The 12,913-nt window shown below is 38.7% G+C and overlaps 2 protein-coding genes across 2 annotated transcripts; both read left to right on the top strand.

Annotated features, from left to right (window-relative positions):
- The first annotated feature begins 273 nt into the window (after nucleotides 1-273).
- Nucleotides 274-3,099, top strand: LOC121417714. Its single transcript, XM_041611447.1, has 2 exons — nucleotides 274-408; nucleotides 1,065-3,099. The coding sequence occupies exon 2, from the start codon at nucleotides 1,267-1,269 to the stop codon at nucleotides 3,097-3,099; it is 1,833 nt and encodes a 610-aa protein (XP_041467381.1). The 5' UTR covers nucleotides 274-408; nucleotides 1,065-1,266.
- Nucleotides 3,100-3,125: 26 nt separating this feature from the next.
- Nucleotides 3,126-6,947, top strand: LOC121417715. The gene has a single exon (XM_041611448.1). It carries the CDS (start codon nucleotides 3,126-3,128, stop codon nucleotides 6,945-6,947), a length of 3,822 nt encoding a protein of 1,273 aa, XP_041467382.1.
- The last annotated feature ends 5,966 nt before the right edge of the window (nucleotides 6,948-12,913 follow it).

Here is a 12,913-nt window from a genome sequence, read left to right on the forward strand (position 1 = left end):
TTCCATGTATAAATAGCCCTCCACAAATGTGCAAGGGAGGACTTTTTGATTGGGCCGGGGGGGGGGAGGAGTGGTGTTTCAAACATTTTTATAACTGATTTCATTGTTTCTCCTTTAACTCTTTAAGCGCCATTGGCAGCTATTTGTGACCATAGGCCACTCTTGCCGGTGGCAGCTATTTGTGCCCAAGTAACTTTTTTTTTTAAACCAATTTTACAGCCAGAAAATCAGCACCATACTCTGTGTATATTATATTTGTTGATGAATTCGACTTGTTAAATGATTTGTCGCCCTCATGCGGCAGATAATTAACGATACGTTGAAACCGGCAAAATTGAATTGTTGATTGCCTTAAATTTGATGAAATCGCTGATATAAAAGGATTTGAGCCAACGAAAGGGCACAGAGGTCAGTATAATATATGATTTAACAATTGCTTTCAATAAAATAAGTATTGTGTAAAGGATTATAAAGATTAAGAAGGATATATAAACCAAATGATTGCACTATTTGTAGATGACACGTACGCAAATACACAGTGTAATGTACGAGTAGAAATGTCATGCATCTAGTTGTGTTATGAAATGTACAAGATAAAATGCACTTGTATTCCAAGCAATGATGTGAGACGTACAATTATGTGAGAATGATAGGTTTATTACTGACCACAGATATGAAAGGATTTTGAAGGATGAGTAGATTCAAGACAATTTAGACAAATCCAAAGATGACCTCACAGTGATTGGAACTCAGACTTACATGAAAGGGCATAGGTGGGACAATGTGTTATCATTTTCTTATTGTATCACCCTTAAGGTATTGCTCTAATATGATTCTTCTTTAACGCATGAGGTTTATGACTTGCATGACAAATGAGTATATGGTTATTTCCAAGCATGCAGTGTGTTGGGTTTAATTAGCCAAGATTATAGGGTTGTGATCGATTCATCATATAATAGATATCGCTTATTTGGGTAACTGTTTTGAAGCATGATAGCACAGTTTGAGACTAGATTTATTTGCATGTGCTTATTATTCTTGCAATTTATATCTTTGTCATGCAGTTTTCACGGAGTTGAACGACATGGAAGCAAACAATTAAACGCTAGACAACTTCAGTTGAGACCTGTGCCTAGTATTCATTTATAGCTCTTGTGGCTCTGCCACAGCTACAGTGAAAACTCTCGCCATGCTGAGGTTCAAATTCTATCGTCGTTAAAGTGTCAGAGTGTCTTCGCAATTATCATCAACGGAAGTCATCTGAAAATGTCTACTCATCACGAGGAAAGCTTATCTGAACCTGGAGCAGTCGGAGGTGACAAGCGAATTCGTCAACCTACCAATAAGGGATTACAATGGCAGTTAGAAGTGAAGGAAAAGAAATGGAAAAGCTGCATTACTTCATGGAGAAGATCATCAACGAAATTAAGGGCTCTTCTTACTGATGAAGATGCAGAAGTTAATGCCATAAAATCCCACAGAGATGCTCTGCAGGCAATTACGGATGATGCTATAACAGCTCAAGAAGAATTTTCTACAGCTGCAAAGATGCTTTCTAAAGAGGAAAATAGTGAAGCAAAACTTGATGAGCTAGAGGAAGAACATTCAGTTCTAATGAAACAAACGTACAACAGAGTGAGAGCCACCCAAGGAAGTTTGAGATTGTCTACGTCAAGTTCTTCATCGAAACGTCGATGTCAACAATGGCTTGATCAACAGTTACAACCCAACAATACAGATGACGTTCAAAGTGATAAAGTACGTCAAGAAAACAGGGTTGAAAAGAAAGTCAATGCTGACAAACCAATTCCAAACGAAGATCTCAGACCTAGACAACAACAAACATTTGAGGAGCCTGCAAATCCTGTGCAAGAGCCTCATCAAGACCCAGAACTCCTCACATCATGTTTGATTGACCAGATGCGACTCAATCGACTCCCTATTCCCGAGCCACCAGTCTTTGATGGAAGCCCCCTACAGTATCCGGCTTGGAAGAGAGCTTATGACATGCTCATTGAAAGGAAAGGAATCATGCCAGAAGACAAGTTTTACTACTTGTTGAAATACCTAAAGGGCCGTCCCTTTGAGTTAGTTCAGGGATACTCACTCCTTAGTGACGACCATGCTTACACAATCGCAAGACAGGAATTGGACAAACGTTATGGAGACACGTTTGTCTTGTCCAATGCATTTCGAGACAAGCTAGATGCATGGCCTAAGATAGGTGCAAGGGACTCAGATGGCCTGCGAAGATATGGCGATTTTCTACGTCAGTGTTTTGCTGCATCTCAGGTTGTACATCATTTGAAACACCTAGACGATGAGAGGGAGAACAGAAAGCTATTGTCAAAGCTTCCAGACTGGCTCACGCATAGATGGGGTCGGAAGGTTGTTCAATGGAGAAGAGATACAAACTCATTCCCTCCATTCCCTGTCTTTGTGAACTTTATCGTAGAAGAAGCAGAGGTAGCAAGTGTATCAGTAACGTCTGTTCAGGAAAGAAAGCCATCGTCTAAAGCTAGGACTCTATCTACTGGCGTACAGAAGAAAGATGAAGGAAACAAGAAGAAACTCGGCTGTCTTTTTTGCAAAGGACAGCACCGTCTGGCAGAGTGTACTTCTTTCGCATCACAGCCTATGGAAGAGAAGAGAAAATTTGTCCACAAATATAATCTGTGCTTCGGATGTCTTAAGCCTGGTCATAGATCGAAGGAATGTCGCTATAAGAGCACTTGTTCGAGGTGTAAGAAAAGACATCCTACAGCACTTCATGATGATAATTGGAGTAGTAAGCGACAATCTAAGATGACTCTCTACATGAGACAGAGGAATCTCATTCATCCCATGCATCAAGCAACAGGAGTAGCTCCCATACTTCAAAAACCTCTTCTATTGTTCCAGTTTGGTTATCCCATACTTCAACGCCAAAGGAGATGTTGGTATATGCAATGCTTGATACCCAATCTGACACAACATTTATCCTTCGAAGGACGAAGGAAAAAATGGGAGTTACAGGTACAGAGGTCAACCTACTCCTCTCAACAATGTCCAAGGCTGAGGAAAGAGTTGCAAGCGAGAAGATTAAAGGTCTCAAGGTGAGGGCCTTGAATGGTAATAAGGAGATTATGTTACCACCATCTTATACCCGTGATATCATGCCGGCGAATAGAACTCACATTCCAACGCCTGAAGTCGTCGAGAATCTTACCTATCTGGAATCCATTAAAGATCACCTATCGCCATTAATGGATTGTGAGATAGCCTTACTTATAGGCTATGATTGTCCTACTGCACTTACTCCTCGAGCTGTCATTCCCCCACCGGTACATGGAGGACCTTTCGCAATGCAGACTGACCTGGGATGGAGTGTCATAGGCATGGTGGACCATGGCTGTAATGATAATGACCCAATAGGTATAAGCCATCGTACCATGGTGAAGGTCCTTCCTGAGGAAGTGCGGCTAGACAGTCATCCTACAGAAGTCATGTTCTCATGCCAATCCACAGTTAGAGAGGAGATAGCACCTCATCAAGTCGTCAAGCTCTTAGAAGCAGATTTTGCCCCCGAAAGAGCACAACGTCCTTACTCTCAGAATGATACCAAGTTTCTGAAACTAATGGAGGAGCAGATTCGAGTCACAGACAATGGACACTATGAAACACCCCTTCCTTTCAAAGAAACACATCCTAAGCTGCCAAACAACAGGAATATGGCTTTGAAGAGGTTAGGCAGCTTAAAGAGAAAATTTGAAAAGGACTCTGAGTATCATAAGCTTTATACTCAAAAGATTCAGGCACTGATAGAGAAGGGTTATGCAGAATATGTTCCAAACTCATCTAGGGAAGCTGACACATTTTGGTACATCCCTCACCATGGAGTGCAGCAACCCAACAAGCTTCGTGTGGTTTTTTATTGTAGTGCACAATGCAACGGTGAGGCACTGAACCACCATCTGTTAACCGGTCCAGATCTGACAAATAATCTAGTTGGAGTATTATGTAGATTCCGCACCGATTATGTGGCCTTTAGTTGTGACATACAGGAGATGTTCTATCAGTTTCAAGTCAGAAGTGATCACCGTGACTATCTTCGATTCTTATGGTGGAAGGACGGAGACTATCGACAACCTGTATGTGATCTGCGTATGAGAGTACACCTTTTCGGGGCTTCATCATCACCAGGTTGTTCAAACTTCTGCCTCAAGCAGATAGCAACAGATCATGAACAGCAATTTGGAAAAGACGTAAAGGACTTTGTGCATCATGACTTTTACGTTGATGATGGTTTGAAGTCGGTCCCTACAGCTGAGAAGGCTACTGACCTGATCGTGAGGACAAGAGAGTTATGTAAGAAAGGTGGGATACACTTACATAAATTTATCTCCAACTCTCGAAAGGTGATTGAAGATGTGCCTGAAGCAGAAAGAGCCAAGGATCTAACAACTAAAGAATTATTCCACAATGACTTACCAATCCAGAAGGCATTAGGAGTACAGTGGTGTGTGGAATCAGACACATTTCAGTTTCGGCTAACATTTGACCCGAAGCCTTCAACTAGACGTGGAATCTTAGCAACTGTGATGTCGGTGTATGACCCTCTAGGTCTACTAGCTCCAGTTATTCTTCCCGGCAAATTAATTCTTCAAGAATTATGCAAAGATGGTGCCGACTGGGATGATCCCCTGAACGCTGACCTCCAAGCAAGATGGGAAAAATGGAAGAACGACATTGTAAAGGTGGAGAGTCTCTCAATCAAACGATGTTTCAAGCCCAACAACTTCGGTGCAATCCAGAGAGTAGAACTCCATCATTTCTCAGATGCCAGCAGCGTAGGCTATGGTCAGTGCACCTACTTGAGACTGATAAATCAGAAGGGTGATGTACACTGTGCTCTAGTTATTGGAAAGTCCAGAGTTGCTCCTGTAAAGACACCTACAATTCCAAGACTCGAGCTAACTGCGGCTTTGCTCTCAGTCAAAGTAAGCCTGTTTCTTAAAACGGAACTGGGTCTCACAATCGACAAAGAAGTCTTTTGGACGGACAGTAGAGTCGTACTTGGTTACGTTAAGAATGAGACAAGACGTTTCCATGTATTCGTTGCTAATAGGGTGAAACAAATCAGAGATGCTTCATCACCATCTCAGTGGAAGTATGTAGAAACCAAAGATAACCCAGCTGACAAGGCATCTAGAGGGATCAGAGTTGACCAACGAGAGATGACGAAATGGCTGATTGGCCCAGAGTTCTTGTGGATCGATGACGTCGAAGATGAGAAGAATAAGGATGAAAGCACAATTCTTCCAAACGATCCTGAGGTGAAACGCTCCCATGCTACAACCAAATGTGCAGAGAAATTTGATTTTGAGAGACTCGGACGATTCTCTTCCTGGCATCAAGTCAAGAGGGCAGTAGCCAACTGTCTTCGTCTCAAGCTTTACCTCCAGAGATGCTGTCAGGAAAAGCAAAAGGGTTCAAATAAAGCCAAGATCGCCATTCAACCTCTGTCCACTGAACTGCTTGTCAATGCTGAGAAAGAAATCATACGACACATTCAGAAAGATGCTTTCGAAGAGGAGCTACGGATATTGGGCGGCATAGAAGGAGCTACTCGGAAGGGCAGACGTCTCGTCAAGTCTAAGAGCCGTCTACATCAATTGGATCCCTTCATAGACACTGAAGGAATTCTCAGAGTTGGAGGTAGACTGACAAGGGTTGAGGGACCATTCGAGCTTAAGCACCCTGCCATTCTCCCACAGTCTCATATTATAGAGCTCCTAGTTGCCCATTGCCATGCAGAATTAGCTCACCAGGGAAGAGGAATAACAATCAACCACATCCGAGCTAAGGGATACTGGATCCTTGGTTGCAGTCACTTTGTGTCCAAGTTTATCTCCAGATGTGTGACCTGCCACAAACTTCGTCAACCAGTCCAAAGTCAGAAGATGGCTGATCTTCCCAAAGATCGGCTTACACCTAGTCCTCCGTTTACTTACTGTGGAGTGGATTGTTTTGGCCCGTGGACTATCAAAGAAGGCAGAAAAGAGTTGAAAAGATATGGCCTCATCTTTACTTGCATGGCATCAAGAGCAATTCACATAGAAACGCTGAACTCGATGACTACTGATGCCTTCATAAATGGATTACGACGTTTCGTTTCTGTACGTGGCCCTATCAGGCAGCTGAGATCAGACAGAGGGACAAACTTTACTGGTGCAGCAACTGAACTCTCAAAAGCATGGAAAGAAATGGACCAAACGAAAGTGGCATCTATTCTGCTTTCAGAGGGTTGTGACTATCTTGATTTCAAGTTCAATTTCCCAGCCTCAAGTCATATGGGAGGGGCATGGGAAAGACAGATTCGTTCAGTACGCACAATACTCGATGCATTACTGCATCGAAATGGTCACCAACTTGATGATGACTCGCTTCGTACCTTGCTCTGTGAAGCAGCTGCTATAGTCAACAGTCGTCCTTTGGCTGTGGAATTCCTCAATGAACCCAACCACCCAGAACCACTTACTCCTAACCACCTACTGACCCAAAAGACGAAGGTTATTCTGCCACCACCTGGGAGGTTTCTTCGTGAAGATGTTTACCTGAAGAAGCGCTGGAGGAGGGTTCAGCACCTGTGTAATGAGTTTTGGAGCCGATGGAGAAAAGAGTTCTTGAACCAACTGCAATCACGAAAGAAATGGACTCGTACTCGTCGTAATATGAGAGTTGGTGATGTCGTAATCATCAAAGATGATCAGTTACCTCGAAACTTATGGCCACTTGGAAGAATCGTCGAAACGTATGAATCAGAAGACAATCGCGTTCGCAAAGTGAAGGTAGCAGTGGGTGATCGAAAACTAGCAGCATCAGGAAAGCGAACTACTTCAGTGAATTACTTAGATCGTCCGATTCACAAACTAGTTTTGATTCTACCCCAGGACGAACAGGGTTAATTCCCCGCCATGGAGCCATTTTTCATTAACTTTGAACATTTGAAAGAGACAGACTATGTGATCCATAAACTAGAAACACTAATTTGACCAATTTGGGGTCTGAACTCAGAGACTAGACCTCACCTTTGATTTTAACTCATAGACCTATTGAATCTAAATTTGGTCTGAATTGGTAGACTACCTTTGTTTGGTCGAAATCTAAATTTGGTCTGAATTCGTAGACTAATTATTGTTTGTCAAAATCTTTATTGGGTCTGAATTCAAAGAATAGTTGTTTTGTCCAAATCTGAGTTGGGTCTGAATTCAAAGACAAACATGCTCCACCCATTTCAGGTCTAGTTTTTAAAGACTAATACCTTTTTGATGGAAATTTATGTCTGGAGCTCAAGACAATTTTTTCTTTTCAAGTTGACATAATTATCAGCAAATAAAGGAATTATGTCAATTCAAATGGTCTGCAGAGAAGACTAATGAGGTGTTGCAAGAAAATATCGCTATCAATCGTAAAGGTCAGTGGCAATTTTACAAGTGATAGAACAATTTTGGCTAAATCAAATCAACTTGCATTTTTGATACATAAAAACCGATCAGCAAAAATAACAAATGGGACTTTTGATCGATTTGGAAACTTGAAATTAATTTTTGATCAATTTCTTGCAAAACTCCATTAGACTGGATTATGATATAGCTATTATGACATGAATGTCTCAACGTTCAAATTTGCCTGAATATTGTGTACATTTTTTATTTGGTTTACTCTAGGTTCGACTTGTCAAAAGGCTGATGTAGGTCGATACTCAACATTATTACTATAAAAGAAAATACTAAAGAGTTATTTTTATTCAAGATTTGTATGCATGGAAAGGTAATTCAAAATTCAATTGGAAATTTGTGAAAATCCTTTGCATAATTTTGAAAGATTTTTTTTTGGACTTTGTGTGTTTATATTCAGAAAATTCAGTACAATGGTTCAAAGGAAAACAATGCCTATGAGTTATTTGTATTTTCATATGATACCAATTCCATATTCTAAATCAGTATTCAAGATATTCTTAACCAAACTCCAAAAATGGGATTGCACATTTAGTGATATGATGTATCAATTTGCTTAGTAATGCTTATTGTATCATCGTGTATGTAATTTTTTTTTTTTTATAATTGAATCTGATTAATAGTTAATGACTGACAAAATTATTCAGTGAAGGGTAAATTAGTTTTTTTTTGCTCACTAATTTAAAGGAGCCATGTTGATGACCTCGACTTGTTAAATGATTTGTCGCCCTCATGCGGCAGATAATTAACGATACGTTGAAACCGGCAAAATTGAATTGTTGATTGCCTTAAATTTGATGAAATCGCTGATATAAAAGGATTTGAGCCAACGAAAGGGCACAGAGGTCAGTATAATATATGATTTAACAATTGCTTTCAATAAAATAAGTGTTGTGTAAAGGATTATAAAGATTAAGAAGGATATATAAACCAAATGATTGCACTATTTGTAGATGACACGTACGCAAATACACAGTGTAATGTACGAGTAGAAATGTCATGCATCTAGTTGTGTTATGAAATGTACAAGATAAAATGCACTTGTATTCCAAGCAATGATGTGAGACGTACAATTATGTGAGAATGATAGGTTTATTACTGACCACAGATATGAAAGGATTTTGAAGGATGAGTAGATTCAAGACAATTTAGACAAATCCAAAGATGACCTCACAGTGATTGGAACTCAGACTTACATGAAAGGGCATAGGTGGGACAATGTGTTATCATTTTCTTATTGTATCACCCTTAAGGTATTGCTCTAATATGATTCTTCTTTAACGCATGAGGTTTATGACTTGCATGACAAATGAGTATATGGTTATTTCCAAGCATGCAGTGTGTTGGGTTTAATTAGCCAAGATTATAGGGTTGTGATCGATTCATCATATAATAGATATCGCTTATTTGGGTGACTGTTTTGAAGCATGATAGCACTGTTTGAGACTAGATTTATTTGCATATGCTTATTATTCTTGCAATTTATATCTTTGTCATGCAGTTTTCACGGAGTTGAACGACATGGAAGCAAACAATTAAACGCTAGACAACTTCAGTTGAGACCTGTGCCTAGTATTCATTTATAGCTCTTGTGGCTCTGCCACAGCTACAATGTTGTTATACTGGCAAGGAATTCACAATTCATTTTATCATATAAAAAATAGTGGTTTACATAGACATTTTTTGAGTAAAATTGTATTTTTGCATCATTATTTTGAAGAGTTGATTTTGGATATTGCCGCGATCTGAATCAGGATTTCCCCTATAGAAACGTGTGATATAACGGTTGTGTGTAGCAATACACGTACTTCTATGGGCAGAGCAAAGGCGAGTGTGCGAAGGCATTCAGCTCGGAATTGACCAATGACAGAGCGGTACGATGTTCCTCACCCAGCACTACTCGCCCATTCGCTATTGTTACATGAATATTCATGAGCTATCGCTTTGGTCTTTTGCAGGCCGGTATGGTAGTATTCTTGTGTCAAGGCTTTTTTGTGCCTGCAAATGTGCACGGTTTGGGGGAGATTTTTTTTTTTTGGGGGGGAGGTTTTATACTTTGTTTTTTGCATTCTCACAAAATTGTTCTCGTTATGAATATATGAGTAAAGAAGGCTGTCATTTCCCACTCTCGTCGCACTGCAATCACCACACTCATTTGTTTATTTATTCATTTATTATTGTTATTATTATTATATAATATAATATAATATAACCTTTGCGATATGAATTTTGTATACACCTACAAAATATCTACACCTTGGTCGAACCGGATTTATGCAACTGGTCGACATGATCTGATGTCACCTAAAAAAATACGTTTGTCAATTATGCCAGTGCATATTTATTTCAATGATGACATTTGTTTTATTGCTGGAAGAAGTATAATACTCAAGAAAGAAAGTATAGGTTTTGTTTTTAACTGTCAGGTTCAGATCTGCAGAAGGGGAAAGAGTGTGATGGAGAGGCGCTATAGTGCCTACAAAAATGAAGCATGCACACTTGACAGTTTGTATCAACATGGGAGTTACATAATATAATTGCATACATTCTCATGATGAAATCTGAAAGCTTCTACGACAAAAAAAGATTATTCATGTTCCTCCTTTGCTCCTTTTCGTCGCATACAGGGTTATAAGCCGGTTTTTCTAAATCCAACAACACCAAATTACGTACAAAGTTCGGTGGAAAAAAACATCAAATTTGCAGCAGTTACGGAAAGAAACCTTAATATTATTTTGATCATCAGCAAAATATATGTTATCAATGCGGCAAGGGCGAAATATAAAGTATGATGTGTGTGATCTTTTATTTACAAAAATCTGTGAATGTCATTCATTTTTCGCAATGCGTTTTTTGTTTTCATTCTTCCTAATTTGTTTATTAGCGAGAAATACTTCATATTAATCAATGTATCATTTCTTCCGATGATCCGTTTTCTTTTGATTCTCCCTTTTTGCCAGCAAAAAGATGATGGGTAAATACCCCTACACGCTGAGCTCATATGTCAAATCTGATATCATATACTACTAAATGAAAAAAATGAATCAAGCAAATGTGATAACAACACCAAATAACGAACCAAGTTTGGTGGAAAAAATAAACATCAAATTTGCATCGGTAACGGAAAGAAACCTAAATATTATTTTGATCATCAACAAAATATATGTTGTCAATGTGGCAAGGGCGAAATTAAAAATATGATGGGTGTAAGGAAGATAAAAAAAAACAAAAGATAAATGTGAGTGAGCGAATCAAGCGAGTAAACGCACTTTTCATGATCTTTTATTTACAAAATTCTGTGAATTTTTTTTTTTTCGTAATGCGTTTTTTATTCTTCCTCATTTGTTTTATTAGCAAGAAATAATTAATGTATCATTTCTTCCGATAATACGCTTTCTTTTGTTTCTCTTTTTTGCAAGCAAAAAGATAATGGGTATATATCCCTACACGCTGAGCTCATATGGCAAATCTGGTAGCATAAACTGGATTACTACGAAATGAAAAAAAAATATATATCAAGCAAATTTGATAATTGAAAATGTTAAATGTGCTAACATATCGAGTATGTTGATTGTGCATAAATACCGCATGAATAAAATATTGACAATGCACGTTATAAAGAAGTTTAGTGGTGTCACTTATATATAATTTGAACAGCAAATGATGTCCATTTCATTTTTTTTTTCAGGAAAGGGGAAGTAAAATTAATTTTTACTACATTGATAGTTTCAATGACGGGGTAATTATCGATATCACAAATAAGAGGTGTAGTAAATATAATCTCTGATATTGTCGAAAGCAATATCTTACTTTTCCGATAGATGATCCATTACAAACATCTTATTTGAATAAACAAAGGTTCAACAAATGATAAAGATCTAATTTTCTACAAATTGTTAGTAATTTCTACCTTCACACCCCATCGCTTCGTTATTTCTTTTCCCTCTTTTATCTTTCAATTTTCTGTATGTTTGATTTGTCAAGGATTATAGCCTATACATTTCTTCAATCTTAAATTTCATCTTTATCCTTTATTTCTAAATATGCAAAATAGGCTTCAGCTACAAGTTGATTTAATTATTTTAAACTATTTTTCTTTGTGCTTTTGATAAGGGGAAGTAACAATGCCAGTGTTTGTGGTGGTCGTGGTGGTCGTGGTGGTGGAGGTGTGCTGTTTCCCCCTTGATTTCTTGTTATCATTCTCGACATTATCCATGACATCTTTACCATCATCCCTATCATCATTTAGATTACAGGAAATTTGAAGCATATTGTTGATGCTAAATGTCCTAAAGTCGAAACAAATATTTGAATAAAAATTATGTATTTTAATGGCAATAAGTCAGTGGAAGGTGTTGGGGAAAGCGACAGAGGAATTTTAATCTTGATCTCAACGGAGAGAAAAGCTATTGTTCGTATCGGAACCTTTGAAAGTATTCAATTGTCAAATCAAAAGACGCGCGCGTGGCCCAATTTCTATGAACATCCTGTGCTAAATTGCTTTCCTCGATAATAGGTCAGGAGGGAGCGTGGATTAGACATTCCTCATAAAAGGGAGTCTGGGCATCTATTGTTCATGACTTGGTGGCATGAACAATAACGTGTAGTCGCTATCAGACAGGTGGCTACTTTGGTCGAACATTATTCTTTTTAATGCCGAAACAGATATAATGAATATTTCACCCCCATCATGAAATGTCCACAGAGTGAATTCTACATGTTATGTCTTTCACTGTTCAGCTACGATTTTATATCAAATAGTGATCCCAGAGGGCTTCAAATACAGAACAAATAGGCTTATACCCCTTTCATAAACCCAATTATGCGGCGAATAGCAGCATAATTTGGTCGTAAAATTGGAAGAGGACCAGAGTTATCCGCATTATTTTGATGCTGCTATTATCCGCATAATAGCAGCATCAGGACAAGATTTTGAGTTTGTGAACGCATTTCCAAATAATGCGGATAATTGCCATGGTACGGTCAGAAGGTCACCCTTTTCAAACGCAACCGCATCGGAGGGGGTGTGTGCGGTTTCCATGACGATTATCCTCCTTTTTCAGGACGGGCACTCGTAAAAATAATGCGGATTATTTCCGGAGTTTATGAACGCAATTTTTATTGAATTATCCGCATAGGTTTATGAAAGGGGTATTAGTATTGAATCTGTCCGATCCCTCTTTATCTTTATTTCAATATATCATCTTTAGTTTTCTATATTTTGTCTCCTTGTGACTGGCAATGCCTTTGTTACAGTATGAAAGCCCGTATGTACGACGAATAGACCCTGACAAAATATGACCAAACTTTACACTGATTCATGCTATAGAACGATAGTTGAGTGGGTCGCAAATGTTTGTTGCCGACACTGGATAGAAATCGCCTACATTATCCAAAACAGTATATAGTTGAGT

The sequence above is a fragment of the Lytechinus variegatus genome, chromosome 6, assembly GCF_018143015.1.
Source record: "Lytechinus variegatus isolate NC3 chromosome 6, Lvar_3.0, whole genome shotgun sequence".
Lineage (NCBI taxonomy): Eukaryota > Metazoa > Echinodermata > Echinoidea > Temnopleuroida > Toxopneustidae > Lytechinus > Lytechinus variegatus.

Excerpts from the sequence above, each read along its gene's own strand:
- LOC121417715 (XM_041611448.1), top strand. The coding sequence starts at position 3,126 with ATGTTACCACCATCTTATACCCGTGATATCATGCCGGCGAATAGAACT.
- LOC121417714 (XM_041611447.1), top strand. The coding sequence starts at position 1,267 with ATGTCTACTCATCACGAGGAAAGCTTATCTGAACCTGGAGCAGTCGGA.